General features: G+C 46.4%; 1 protein-coding gene across 3 annotated transcripts in view; it reads right to left on the reverse strand.

Annotated features, from left to right (window-relative positions):
- Window positions 1-15,640, reverse strand: part of Dusp14 (dual specificity phosphatase 14) — a 21,318-nt gene continuing 5,678 nt past the window's right edge. For all 3 annotated transcript variants that reach the window (XM_021231097.2, XM_005076926.4, XM_040749366.1), the window contains 2 exons: window positions 3,084-3,170; window positions 1-1,269 (listed from right to left, as the gene is read on the reverse strand). In XM_021231097.2, coding sequence (XP_021086756.1) covers window positions 578-1,174 — 597 coding nt within the window. In that variant the 5' untranslated portion in view covers window positions 1,175-1,269; window positions 3,084-3,170 and the 3' untranslated portion in view covers window positions 1-577. The remainder of the gene's footprint in view (window positions 1,270-3,083; window positions 3,171-15,640) is intronic.

Here is a 15,640-nt window from a genome sequence, read left to right on the forward strand (position 1 = left end):
TTATGTTAAGCAGACAGGTTTATTAAAAATAATGCTAAAATAATCCCAGGGCACAGATTTCAAGAGGGTCTTTGCAACAGATTTCATCATAATTACTTATCAACTAAATAACAATGGTTAACTTATAGAATTGCTAAATAACAGAGGAAAAGAAAAGACCATGCTAATCCAATAGAGACTGAGCTGGCCTTGGTATCCCCTAAACATCAGTCTAGCTGGCAGCCATGGGCAAAGCTGGTCTCTAGAGGGTTAATCAGGGCCCTAAGTGATCTTTGCAATGAACTCCTGCACCTGCCAAGACTCCAAAAGGCTTGGGAGACAGAAAGAAAGCAGGAACAGTATCCTATGCTGTTATAAATGAGTAAAGGCCAGTTAAAGATTTTCATGTTTGCTATTTCAAAATGCTAGTTTTAAAAAAACGTTACTAGCAATGTATGTATTTCCCCTCCCTGTCTCTTAAACCTGAACACCAGTGTAGAAACACTCTCGGGAGAACCAGAGAGAGGCAGAGGGGAGAAGACTGTGTGTGGCAGATGCTGGTACTGCTGAGGGGCTGTGGATGCCAGCTGTGGCAGCACTAAATCCCCCAGTAAGGCATCAGGTGTCGGGACTCCTTCTCGTAAACGTCTGGAATGACACCATAGGGTGTCTGTACCATCTTAACCGTCGACTTCCCAAAGAGCTGGCTTTCGTAGTCTATCAGCTGCCTCCAGAAGCCCACGTTGGGCCTGATGACAGGCCTTCGGGCTTTCACCCAGTTGTATGCCTCCAACAGGCACACATTGTGGAATTTCATCAGGTACGCAATACAGAGGGTGGCCGAACGGCTCACTCCTGCAGCACAGTGCACCAAGGTAGCCCCATGCTTCTTGCTCACACTGTGGATCTTGTCGGCCACCATGTCAAAGTACAGTCTAATGGGGGCATGAGGAATGTCAGCCAGAGGCACTTTAACATATTCAAACTGGGGCCAGTTGAAGTTGGGGATCTCAATGGTAGCATTCACGATGCAGGTGATACCCCGGGCCTGGAGGAGGTGCCGGTTGGAGGCCACACTGCCTCTGCCCAAGAAGAGAGAGGAGGTGATCTGAGCAATGCCTCCTATGTCTCCCTCGGAAATCATCCGAGGAGCCATGAGAGTCCGTGGGAGCGTGCTGTGACCTCTGGAGCTCATGAAGAAGCCAGCAGTCACACTTTCATCATCAGGGGCAAGACCAGAGAATGGTAGAGTCCGTCCTCCACCAGGGATTCAAGACTGTAGCCTTCTTCCTGCAAGATATAGGTATCTGTCAGAGCTAGATGTGTTATTCATCTCCCACAGCTGCCGCCAGTGCTTGGGGGAAGGAAAGAATTTGGAAGTTATTTTTAAGGCATGGTACATTCTTTGTAGGAACTATAGAAATCATTTTCTATTGAGTATTGGGAAATGGAGCCTGCAGTGCCAACATGTAAAATCAATACAAGACTACGCTTTTTTTTTTTATAGCCCTTCAGTGAAAATAGTCACCCTATTTTTAGGAAAGTTAAAGACAGAAAACATGCTAACTGGTTCCTGAAGAGCCATCTGGCAGAATCCTGCTGAATGAGGGGCATTCCTTGTTTTTTTTCAGGGTTGGGCTCCAACTCAGACTCAAGCTGGCTAGGCAAGTGTGTTATCAAGAAGTTGCATCCCCTGCCCAGAAACCCAGAATGTTGTATTGCAGAGCCATGGTGTCCTTCTCCCTGCCATGTTTTCCTAACCTAATTGCAGACACTGAGACTCTGTGAAGAAGGAATATGAAAATGATGTCACATCAGGCAGAACAGTAACTGGGCTTAGAAAAAAACACATCGTCTTTTCTTGGAAAAGGGGGCACTTTGCTTTCAACTGCATTTAGCATGTGAGCAGAATAGTAACTTGGCTTAGAAAAAATGAATTGTCTCTCCAAGGTAGGTAATAAACTGCCTTAATGGAATAAATAACAAAACTGAACTGGAAGCTAACAAAAATAAAGCCAAGCCATCTTTTTTGTTTTTGTTTTTGTTTTTTTGTTTTTTCAAATAAGGTTTTCTCTATAGATCAGGCTGGTCTTGAACTCACAGATTACCACTGTCTCTGCCTCTCGAGAGCTGGAATTAAAGGCGTGCACCACCACTACCTGGCTTAAACATACTTTTTATATCTATTTATTTATTAGGTGGGGTGTCTGTGTGTATATGAGGGGGCATGTGGAGGTCAGAGGACAACTTGTGGGAGTTGGTTTTCTCCTATCATATGGGTTTCAGGGATCAAACTCAGGTCTTCAGGCTTGGCAGCCAGCACCTTTACCTGGTGAACCATCTCAACAGCCCCAAGATGCCTATTTCTTGGTAATTTTTATAACACATGAATACTTTGGAAGTCCAAATTTGGGGAAAGTACTGTGCCCTTTCCATGGAAATAATCCCAGGTAATTTGAAGGCACAGTCTTAGTGTGTGCATTTGTACGTATACAATACTGGAGAGTGAAGCAAGGCCTGCCTCAAACGTGCTAACAAGTACCAAGGGAGCTAAACCCTCAGCCTTGAATTGAAGGTCATGCATGCTCTTCAAATTGTATTACTGTCAGAATTGATTTGAACTGACCCTGGGTAATGTAAATGATAACCTTACCCCTTTCTGCCAAGTCTAACCCCCCCCAAGTGAATTCTGCTGGGTTCAGGGATGTGCTGGAATTAATACTGACTTAGTTCAGTATCTGTTCTATGTTTTCTCATTAGTAAAATGTTTACTATAAAATATAAATGTAAAATATCTTCTTTAACAACAGAAAAGGAAATTATTGAGCTAGGTATGGTAGCACATGCCAGGCAGAGGACAGTGAGTCCAAGGTCAGCCTGTGCTACTCAGTGAGACCATGTCTCAAGAAGGAAAAGAAAATTATTTTAATTATTGGTCTCCTGAGATTTCAGACATACCATTCTCTCACTGCCAAACCAACATGTTTCATGATTTGTGCATCCTGACCAGTGTGTAACACCTGCCTGCCTGGTGCCACAGGAAACCTGAGTGTTCCGCCAGACAAACATCCCTGCTTGTGTAGCCACAGCCCCATGGTACTCACGTGCTGAGGAGTCCCGTGAGCTGGAGCCCTTGGTCTGGATTCTGACAGCCTTGGGTAAACAGTGGTTACAGTGTATACAAATCAGATCTGTAGGAAGGCAAAGAGATAAGGATGTAGCGAGTCAGGAAACCTCGTGCAATCCCTCCTTGATTCTTGCTACTAAAATCAAATTTGGGATGAATCTTGAAAGCAGGGGTCTGCTGAACATTCTGGTATAACTTGAAGAATACACCAAGCACCAGGTACAGTTTTGGCACTGACGAAGACAAAGGTAACTCAGGGACCACACCACATGATACTACGGAAGACATCCCATAGACTGTGGCTCAGCCTCTTCATGGCACCTGCTGTCACCGCAGGAGCATGAGGACCTGGGCTGGAAGTCATGGCAGGAAGGACAGAGAAGCAAGAACAGGGGTGGCAAGATGAGCTGTGACACGAGGTATAGAGGGCAAGATGGTGTGGTGTGGGGTTAGCATTATCTTCAGACAAGGGTCCAGGCAGCCTCACAGCAGTGCCACCAGCTGGCCCTGTTGCAGAGAGCAAGCTGAAAATTCACCCTTTCCCCCATTTCAGCCTCTGTACACTCTGTAGACTGACTAGCGCCATGGCCATCTCCAGGAAGGGCTTCCCTCCCACGCAGATGCCCCGCCTCACCCACACAACCCTCATGCTACATGCTCATTTGTGCTCTGCTCACATGTGAATGGTGTGTAAACTGGCATAACCACCATGTGCCACTTGATAGATTTGACACAAACACTCCAGACACCAGACCTTCTAAAATAACACCCTCGCATCCCACTCAACATCCTCGTGTTCCTTTACAATCCATTCCTCTTTGCCTACCACCCTCATTTTACTTTTTAAGTTGTGTGTGTGTAAGACAGACTCTTACTAGGCAGCATTGGTAATTACTAACTAACCTTGAACCACCTACGTAGCCTAGGCTGGCCTCAAACTTTGTTTGTTTTTTGTTTTTTCAGAGATAGGGTTTCTCTGTGTAGCCCTGGCTGTCCTGGAACTCACTCTGTAGACCAGGCTGTTCTTAAACTCACAGAGATCCACCTGCCTCTGCCTCCCGAGTGCTGGGATTAAAGGCATGTGCTACTACCCGGCTGGTCTCAAATTCTTAATCCTCCTGCCTCAGTTTCTTGAGTATTGGAATTACATACATGTGTCACCACCCGTAGATGTCCTATAAGAGTCCTGTAAATTTGAGGATGTCTGGTTCCTTTGAGCAGAGCATGGGATTCATCAGTGATGCTGGGTGTAACTCCGTTGTTATTGCTGAGTAATACTCTGCAGTGTAAACACACCATGTGATTTCTTTATCTGTCACCTACTGATGAATATGGGATTGTTTCTAGCTTAAGGTTATTGTCAGTAAAGCACTACAAATATTCAGGGGCAGATCCTTCTGTGAACAAATGGCCTCCCTTGGTTAAATACCTAGGAGTAAAGACTTACATGACATATAGGTTTAACACTTTCAGATAGTTTCGAAAGCTGGGCATGGTGGGGTAAACCATAATCCCAGCATTGAGAGGCTGGGGCAGTAGGATCCTAAATTCAAGGGCAGCCTGAGCTACACAGTGAGACCTTGTCTCCACTGCAAACCAGCAAAAGAAAAGAGAATATAATAAAATATTTTAAGAGAAAAATTAGGGGCTAGTTTAGTTCTATGGTAGTGTTTGCCTGGCATGTGTGACTCCTAAGATCCGTACCAGCAAAAGAAAACAATGAAAAAATAGTTCTGGGGCTGGCAAGATGGCTTAGCAGGTGAGGTACTTCCCACTGGGCTGCAGGACCTGAGTTCCTTCCCCAGAACCACATGGCAGACATCCACACATGATCTGTGGTGTGCCTCATCCAACAAGCTAACAATGTAGAGACACCAGCATCACCACAGGAAACTAGACAGACGGCTGGCAGTTAAGAGCTCCATGCCCTGCTCTTGTGAGGGATTAGGGTGCAGTTCTAGTACCCACAAGGCAGCTCACAAACCTGATTCCAGTGGCCACCATGGGCACCAGGCCTGCATACATCATACGTACACACACACACACACACACATACATACATTCATACATACATATATACATACATACACACACATACATACATACATACATACATACATACACACACACACACACACACACACACACACACACACACAACAATACATCCAGACAGGCAATCATACACGTAGTCATACACATATGTGGCTCATGTCTGTAATCACAGCACTTGGGAGATGGAGACAGGAAGATCAGGAGTTCAAGATCATCCTCAGCTGTGTAGCAACCCAGGGGCAGCCTGGCTTACATGAGACCTTATACTACACCCAAAGCCAGGTTCAGTTCTGCCACCACGCAGTGACTTTCCTGTCAGGACTCTGACCACTGGGCCCCAGCTTCTTTGGTTCTGAGCAGACTAGAGAACTTGAATTTCCTAAGTTTTGCTGCTGTGGGTCAGGGACAGTCTGAGAACTGCTGAAGCAGTGGGTGCCACCCAGGACATCCATCAAGGCTGAGGTGCTCAGAGAGCTGCCCTCCTTGGAGCTCCACACTGAGAGCTGGCCCATGCTGCAGGGTTCCACAGAGGACCTGAGGTACAAGTGTACCCCGTGGAGGCAGAGGAGGTGATGATGTAAGGAGATGTGTGTGTTGAGGTCTTCCCCTGGCAGAATTCTAGAGAGCAAAATCACTCAGTGCTGGGGACTCTCTACTCCAATTTCCATGTGACTATCTCATTGCCTAGTTAGGAGACATAGCCTGTGTCGTCCCAAACAATCCTGCCATCCATGAGGCTACCAGCCCTCCTGAGCTCGGTGCCCAGGCTGGAGGCCTCTGCAGCAGGATGGTCTTCCAGGGTTCCAGGCTGTGCGGAGGCAGGTTGGAGGCCAGGCTTCACCCATTACTGCTCATGCGCTTGGTGTGGACAAGGAGGACAGATTGTGTGTCCTCTAGACAGAATCCAAGCAAGGCAGACACGATGCTCTGTTCCTGCTGCTGCCACCAGTCATGTGCCAACAAACCTGCTCCAAAATGCCAAAGCTGGCTACAAGGTTTAGAAAAACACCTTCTGCCAGTGAGTGCTCAGAGGGCAAGTACAGCAAACACATCTCTGACAACTGCCCTTGCCCCTTACAAGCTGGAAAACACAAGTTTGGGTAGGGTGGGGTGATTGCAACTGGGAGAAGGCAAATAAAGCCAGGAAAGCTCCAGAAAATAAAAAAAAAAAAAACGTAGCCTCCACCTCTGCACCGCACACTGCTTCTCTGTGGGACTGTATGGGACGCTGTGTCCTCGTCACCTGTGTCACAGTGTCCTGACTGCAACAGCCAGGGAGCACCCCTTTAAATACTGACAGACAAGCCTGAGCCCAGATGGGCTAAGCTCCTGTTTGTCACCTAGTATCCAGAGCAGAGGACTGCCACAGCCTGCACACCCTCTGGGGCACAGAGCCTTCCTCACAGCACAAGGACACAAAGAGCTGTCCCTGAGAGGGCATAAGCAGCTTAGTGTGACCCAGTTCTAAGAATGGCAGAACCTAACCGTAAAGAATGTAAAAGCCCACAGGTATTATACATCACAGGCACATAACATCAACTTAGGAGATGTGTGCTGACAGACAGAAAGGAAGTCTGGCCTGTGTGTGTGGGATCAAAGACTGCCCCAGGGACAAGTGAGCAGGACCCTCTCCTGTTGCACAGTCCTTTGGGAGCATCTACGACACTGACTGTGGTGTCCACCTCAGCCTCCCCAAGCTGCGGTGCAGCTGCATTTTCTTCTTAGAGGGAAAAATGGTTCCTGACCAAGGAACCAACAACGGGACACCAGAGGCACGAAAGCACAGCTGTCCTAAAACAAACACAGAAGGTTGGGTGGCATGCTCTGGGGCATTTTAAAATAAGATATCTTTGGCTAACATTTTTAATTTCAGCACTTAGAGGCAGACAGATCTCTGAGCTCAAGGCCAGTCTGGTCTATGTACCAAGTTCAAACCAGCCAGGGCTACATAAGACACTGTCTTGCCTGTCTTGCCGGGTGATGGTGGTGGTGGGGACATGCCTTTAATACCAGCACTCAGGAGGCAGAGGCAGGTGGATCTCTGTGAGTTCAAGGCCAGCCTGGTCTATAGAACTAGTTCCAGGACAAAAAACAAACAAAACAAAACAAAAAAAACCACTGCCTCAGAACAAAACAGAAAAATCATGTGTACAAATGTCCGGGATTCCAGGCATGGTACATGCCAATAATGCAGTACTCAGGAGAAGCCCACAGAAGGACAGCAGCCAAGATCAGAAACAGCCAGGTGACATACTGAGTCCCTGGCATCAAGGATAGGAACTAACAAAGTTTAGTGTCAGTGTCTCACAGGGGCCTGTAGTCTTAGTAGCATGCCAGCTAGTAACAGCTGCCCTTGCTCCTGGCATGCAGATCTCTGGCCATGTAGAACTGTCCTGTGGTTACACAGTGGTAATCCACACCCGGATCAGTGCCAACGTGGCTGAGAATGGCTGGAAGTCCCAGCCTGTTCAGAGCATCCACCCAAGTGTCACCAATGCTGCTTTTCCTTCTTAATGCTGACAGCCACCAGGCTCAGCAGTTAAAGAAGTAAAGATCCTAGCTGCAGAAAGTGGCCACACTGGTACAGGAGAGCCAAAGAGAACTGCAAAATCATTTAAAATACTTTTAGCTGGGACCAGGGGGGTGAGTCAGGGTGTGTGTGTGTGTGTGATACAAATTATGTACATGTTACATATGTGTGTATACATATATATTATACACATATCTGACGTTCTGTCACTTGGACTGACAATGCTCCTCACAAGAACCATAGACCGCTGGGCGTTGGTGGCGCATGCCTTTAATCCCAGCACTCGGGAGGCAGAGGCAGGCGGATCTCTGTGAGTTCGAGACCAGCCTGGACTACCAAGTGAGTTCCAGGACAGCCTCCAAAGCCACAGAGAAACCCTGTCTCGAAAAACCAAAAAAAAAAAAAAAAAAAAAAAAAAAAGAACCATAGGCCTCAAACCTAACACCAATCACAAGAAATTTTTTAATTTGTTAGCCAGACTCTTGCCATTGCCTTCGGATGCCTGTCAGAGGTTGAAATGAAGCCCCTGTTGCTGACAGCAGCACACATTTAGAACACAGCGCTCAGGCTATTGATCTGGACCTGACCTGGAAACGTCCTTTCTACAGTCTACTTTCCATAATGCCAGAATGTCCTATGCAAGCTGCCAAGGGAGGGGAGCAGTTAGAGTCCTACCAAGCTATGACACCAATGGGCCACAACAATGACCAGCATCACAAGATATCACAAAGGTGTGATAAGTGGCACTCTCACGTTGGCGGCAACCAACAGCTGTCTAATTGGACGTAAGGCCCACTCCACAGGAGGGAATCATGCCTGGGACGTAAGGCCCACTCCACAGGAGGGAATCATGCCTGGGACGTAAGGCCCACTCCACAGGAGGTAAGGCCCACTCCACAGGAGGGAATCATGCCTGGGACGTAAGGCCCACTCCACAGGAGGGGATCATGCCTGGGACTTAAGGCCCACTCCACAGGAGGGGATCATGCCTGGGACTTAAGGCCCACTCCACAGGAGGGAATCATGCCTGGGACTTAAGGCCCACTCCACAGGAGGGGATCATGCCTGGGACTTAAGGCCCACTCCACAGGAGGGAATCATGCCTGGGACTTAAGGCCCACTCCACAGGAGGGGAATCATGCCTGGGACTTAAGGCCCACTCCACAGGAGGGAATCATGCCTGGGACTGGAAACCCAGTCATCTTCCCAGGGCTAGCGAGGTCATGGATCTTAGAAAAGAATCTTCTTGCACCAGGCAGTGGTGGCACACACATTGAATCCCAGCACTCCCAAGGCAGAGGTAAGCAGCTCTCGTGAGTTCGAGGTCAGCCTGGTCTACAAATCGAGTTCCAGGACAGCCAGTACTGTTACACAGAGAAACCCTGTCTCAAAAAAAAAATCTATCAGCATTTTGCTAGACCAACATAATTCCTTGCTACATTCTAAATCTTACCCTTATACCAACAGATAAGTGTGGCTACCACCCCTCATCAAGGAGGCTTCTCTACAGCAAATGGAGACCATTACAGAAAAGCACAACTGGACAAAATGCAGAGATCAGTGGATTGTGGGGAGCCCAGCCCCAAGGGATATATCTGTATCACAACCCCTGCATCTATGGCTCTGGAACATAAAGAAGGAAGGGCAGAAAATTTCTAAGAGCCAGAGAACTAGGAAGACTGCTGTGTGACTGCCTCTCTTAGAAGTGGCTGAGTAGCCGGACGTGGTGGCACATGTCTTTAATCTCAGCACTCGGGAGGCAGAGATGGGATCTCTGTGAGTTTGAGGCCAGGCTGGTCTACAGAGGGAGTCCCAGGACAGGATCCAAACCCTGTCTCAAAAAAGAAAAGGCTGTGTAAACAAGACTTGAACAATGACAATATCAACAGGCATGCTAATGAGGAAGGGATAGATTTTTACAGGGTTCCATCCCTAGACAAAGACCTATAGGCAACTAATGACTGCTAAGAGAGGGGAATTAATCTCTTCCAGGGTTAAGTACCATAATTGGTAATCCAGTACAAAGTGATCAAACATGGACTCAGCAGGTTGCTTGTATATATTTGTCCATATATAAAGAAAAAGGGGCTATCAATTTGAGAGTAGGGATGGGACATGGGAGAGGTTGGAGGAAGGAAAGGGAAGTGAGAAGTGATGCAATTATATTTTAATTTAACTTAAATAAACAAAATAATAAAATATCTCTTAGCTTTAGGAACTTCAGAGGGTCAGTACATACAGGGTGGAGGAGGATATATATATGTTATAGAAATTAAAAGTACACAACACACACACACACACACACAGAGGAGATTTGTCTGTGTGGGTATATGCAAGAGGCCAGAAGACAGTATTGGATCCCCTTGGACCTAGAGAGAGGTGGGGGTTGGGAACTGCCAGAGGGTCCTCTGCAAGAGCAAAAGGCATACTTAGCCCTGAGCCAGCTCTCCAGCCCCTATAGCACTGTTACTTTTTTATACTCAGAAAGCTATGCAATCATATTTTATCCTTCTATTAAGCATCCATATAGTTCTGTAAAAAACAATGAAACTGCCGGGCGTTGGTGGCACATGCCTTTAATCCCAGCACTCAGGAGGCAGAGGCAGGCAGATATCTGTGAGTTGGAGGCCAGCCTCCAAAACAACACAGAGAAACCCTGTCTCGAAAAAACAAAACAAAACAAAACAAAAACAAACAAAAAAAGAAACAGTGAAACTTAAGGTCACTCCTTTTGCTTTTTTGTTTTGTTTTGTTTTTTGTTGTTGTTGTTTTTTACGAGACAGGGTTTCTCTGTATTGTTTTGGAGGCTATCGGTCCAGCCCGGCCTCGAACTCACAGAGATCCACCTGCCTCTGCCTCCCAAGTGCTGGGATTAAAGGCATGCGCCACCACCGCCCGGCAGGTCACTCCTTTTAAGAAGCATTTTAGCCTACACAATGATAAATACTGCTTTTCTCACTTATTTTCACTATTTTTTTGGTTTTGCTTTGTTTTTCAAGACAGGGTTTCTCTGTGTAGCTTTGGAGCCTGCTTTGAGCTCACTCTGTAGACCAGGCTGGCCTCCAACGATCCACCTGCCTCTGCCTCCAGAGGCTGGGACTAAAGGTGTGCGCCACTGCCACCACCCTTGGGCTATTTTCACTATTAAGAACACTAATGTACACCACTGAAGGAAAAGTTGAGTCACTTTGTTTGTTTGTTTTTGAGACAGGGTTCTTAGGTAGTCCAGGCTAGCCTTGACCTCACTATATAACTGAGGCTGACCTGGAACTCCTGATCATCTTACCACTACCTCTCAAGGGCTTGGATTACAGGTGTGGGACAAGCCTAAAAATCATAACATGACTGATAATCTTTCATTAAGGAAACACTTGACAGAACATTAAGAATACAATTCTAACAGATATGATCTAACATTCATGTCAGAGAAGCAAAATGAAATAAAAGATACCCACAAGTTGCTTTTAACGTAAAAAGTGAGCTGACTGAGTGGGGTGGGATGTCTTGACAGTCGTGAGGTCATTTTGCTTTTTCCACCTAATTAATGAAGCAATACAACAGTGTTCTTGGATGAGGACAAATATACACAGTACTCATGAAACTAAAAACACCTGTAATCCCAGAATTTGGGAAGCTGGACAAGGAGGACTATGGTGGGTTTGAGGCCAGCCTAATCTACAGTGAGCACCAAGCGACTGTCGAGATTCCATCTCAGAAAATCTAAACACACAACAATAGAACACTTTAGACAGTTCCACCTGGCTCAGCCACCAGTAATCTAACGAGCAACTGCCTGCAAGACCAGCTGACCATCTCCTTGACCTCTTGTGGACACATTTGTTAAATTAACTGTAGGACACTAGCTAAATGCAACTGGACAACACATCACAGCCCAGGGGAGGAGATGGGCTCTGCATTTAAGGGTAGCAGGGAGACAGAAATCCAGAATAGTGGCATAATACACAATTCTGATGATGTCTGGTTCTGGGCCAGCCATAGTATCTCATTCCTGTGATCCCAGGACTCAGAAGTCTGAGCCAGAAAGACTACTGTGAATTCCAGGCCAGCATGGGCTAAAGATCGAGACTGATTCAAAAAGCAAAAACTGTTTAGTTCTATATGATAAATCCATTGATCATCCAAGCTGGGATAAAATGAAAAGCCTGCAGGTAACTAACTATGTGAGGTGAGAGGTGCATTCACTCAGGCACCATGGGGCAACCTGGGATTTTTTTTTATACTGGGTTAACTAAACAGCACATACGCAAGCACTCTACCATTTATTTCTTTTCCCAGCCCTTTGTTTATCTGGAACAGGGTCTAACTTGGTCAGGCTGACTCTGAACTCATTTTGTAGTCAAGACAATCCCTGAAATTGCAATTCTGACTCGGTTTCCCAAATTGCCAGGATTACAGCCCTAAACCACCAGACCCAGCTAAAATCTTTTTTTTTTAAATCTTTGTAATTTGAGACAAGATCTCATGTAACCTACACTGACCTTGAGCCCCTGATCTTGCCACCCCATCCCAGGTGCTGGAAACAGATGTGTGCCACCAAGCCTAACCCAGAACTGAAGTTTCAAGTGTGACCTTAACCCAGCTTGGTGCTTACCTTGCTGTCATTCATTCATGTGGCAGTGTTTTACTGAGTTATTTAACATACAGCGTAATGTTGACATTGGAAACCCAGAGGTCTGTGAAGGCCTCAATGGGAAAACCAAAGGAATGTAACAGACATGAGGCTTCCAAGGTGAGGCTCTAACCAGGACTTGCTCTTAGAACTCAGGTACTAAGCTGTGAGGAAGCCCAGACTAGTCCAACAGCCATCATGTGACGGGCTATATGTAGGTTTTCCAACCAACAGCCCAGGGGAGGTCCCTACTGATCAGTGATTAGATATGTAAGACGCGTGAGCATGAGCTTAGCCCCAGGCCCCAAGTCACTCCTGACTTTAATTGCCCTCTGAGGACCTAGTCATTATGAAGCTGTTCCCATTATAAAAAGGTCTGTAGGAATCTGTGAACAGATCATTAAAGGTACATGGCATGGATGCTAGGAAGCAGACTAGTAGCCATATGTATGATCACAGCATCTGGGAGGTCTACATCAGACCATGTCCCAAAATTAAAAAAAAAAAGCTGTCAAAAATCTCATCATGACGGGAGGCAGAGGCAGGCGGATCTCTGTGAGTTCGAGGCCAGGCTGGACTAACAGCCTCCGAAACAATACAGAGAAACCCTGTCTCGTAAAAAAAAAAACCAAAAAAAAAAAAATCTCATCATGATGAAGAAAAGCATTGAATAATGGAAAGCAACAAACAGTAAGTGACTCAAATGGAGAATGCAAACAACAGATCCTGTAGCAATGCAAAAAAAGGAGCCCATGATTAAAGCAAAGTAAAATTAGCCAGCAACGCCAAAGCTCAGCTCTTCCTTAGGGAGAGACAGGAGTATGTTTTCTACTGCTATGGCACAATACCATAGGCTGGGTGCTATATGAAGGGCTGATTATACATCTCGGGTAGAATACATGCTTGATATACACAAGGCCCTGGGCTTTATCTCAGTAATCCCCTCCTCAGTGGGTTTATGTAGCTCACAGCTTCTGAGGCTGAAAGTCCATGAAAGGCCAGCTTCATCTGCACTGCCTCTAGCTGAATGACAACACAATTGGTGGCATCAAGGTGGAGGACACGGAATGATGCAACAAAGCCAGAAACCAGGAAGGGGCCAGGCTGACTTTCCGGACAACTCACCTTCATGAGAACCCGCTCCAAAACAGCACCAATCCCTAATCTGAGGGTGATGCCCTAGTGACCTAATCACCTTGTGGTAGGCCCCACATCTTCAAAGTTCCGCCCTCCCAACATGGCCACACTGCAAGCCAAGCCTCCAGCACACGGGCCTGGGATCTCGGCAGACGGAGCCTCACAGACAGACTAACATGCTTCTTTCTACGATCCATTAAAGGTATGTTGCCATTACTGCCTTCCTTTTTTAAAAATTGTTTGATTTTGTGTATTGTACGCGTGTCCGGGTGTACACTGCGCCATGGCAATGTATGGAGGTCAGAGGTGGTTCTCTCCCCACCATGTGGGCTCCTGGGATCCAACACAGGTCATCAGGCTTGGCGGCTTTATCTGCTGACTCATCTTCCCAGCCCCATTATTGCCTTCCAAGCTCCTCACTTCCAGATTCTAGGCACAGAATGCAGGCCCTTTGTTACTGCCCTCTCCACGAGCTTGACAGAAATGCAATGTCCCAACAACTACAATCAAATTCTTGCAGGTCACAAGATGTCAGTAGATCTACATCCACACTCTAGTGTGGGAGACGCTGCTCACTCACCCACCTCACTCTGCCTCACAGAACCTGCTGAGGTAAACGAGAGCTCCTATCCCACTGCAGAAGCCACTGGAGCCGGCAGAGTGCCCCGAGGATTGCTGTCACTCTGCTGTAGTTCTGGGATGAGGGGTCAGAGGGAACGGGAGGGTGAAGAGACTTTTGAAGCCTCCACGGAGAACACTAGTAACCCCTGTGGGACCAGAGCCTCCTGCCACCAGCTGGGCCTTGCTGATGTCACTCAACCGGACCACGGCAAACCAGCCATGCTAAAGAGTCCCAAAAGATCCAGTGAGAAAGATATAAGGAATAGAATGTCAGTGTGTGTTCATGTCCTCTGTGCTCTAGGTTTTAACCTCTCAAAGTCCTAAACTGCTGGAACTCAGACAGTCCTGGTGAAGAGACGACAGAAACTGAACCAATGAGATGCTGATGAGAGCCCATGACACATCCACAACTGTCTGTTGATAACTTGAAATAATATATGCAACAGCCTATGTAAATAATACCTTAAGACCTTATAGTAATGTCAAAAACAAAAAATAGTGGACCACAGATGTCCGGTGAAAGGTAGACAACATTAAATGTCAATACATAAAGCTGAGGCACTTTAAAGAGAGAAAAGCCACAAATCCTCAAGGTTGACAAAGTTGGGACTGTCCTCTGAGAAGTGGGGCCAGAAAACTTGAGATCTCAGTCCCCAAAAGGTCACATGATTAAATTAAAGAGTCAAAAGAGTTCTTAAACTAGAATTAAGGAGACAGGGAAGAAAGCCCTTCAGTGTTAGCAATCACCCCTTGGCCCGTTTACCCTTTGATGTGCAATTGGACCAGATCAGAATCCTAAAAACTCCAGCAGCAAGGTTCACCCTTCTCCCTCCACAGATTTATCATATACCTGACCCAATTTGTGTGTGTGTGTGTGTATGTGTGGTTTATACCAAATTAAAAGAGTGCTGACAAGTTAATTTCCATTTCTCCCATCTTAGTTTTTTAAAATTGTCTTATGTGTGGGATGTCTTGCCTACACACCTTGTGCATCTTGTGTGTGCATCAGGTATGTGAAGACGCCAGAAGAGGGCGCCAGATCACCTGGAACTGGAGTTACAGACTGTTGTGAGCCACACACAGTATCACAAAGGATAAGAAAATAAATAGGTTGGATGGAAACTACGAAATTCATAATAAACACTGTTTCAGTGAAGGAAGAAGAGGAGGGGCCCAAGAGGGCTTCGACATTATAGTGCTTTTTGTTTTCTGAGACAGAGTCTTCTGATCCCAAGCTGGCCTCAAATTGCTGTTTATCATAGAATGATCTTGAACTTCTGATCCTTCAGGCTCCACCTCTCAAGTGCCAGCAATATAAAAATGGGACACCACACCTGGCTGAATTCTTCATGGGGAAAAAAATCTCAACCTTAAGATTATATGTAATCTGTATGGGGACAGTGTTATCCCCAATCTTGTTTTCACCAGTGTGTCCTAATCACTTGTGGCAAACTCACACCGACCCACCTCCTTCTCCTCTTCCCCTCCCCCCCATACCTCCCAGGAGAGGAAGGCTTGGAGCTTCATATGCCCTCTTTGCCATGCAAATGAACATTCTAGT

This window comes from Mesocricetus auratus, unplaced genomic scaffold, assembly GCF_017639785.1.
Source record: "Mesocricetus auratus isolate SY011 unplaced genomic scaffold, BCM_Maur_2.0 Super-Scaffold_100007, whole genome shotgun sequence".
NCBI classification, from domain to species: domain Eukaryota; kingdom Metazoa; phylum Chordata; class Mammalia; order Rodentia; family Cricetidae; genus Mesocricetus; species Mesocricetus auratus.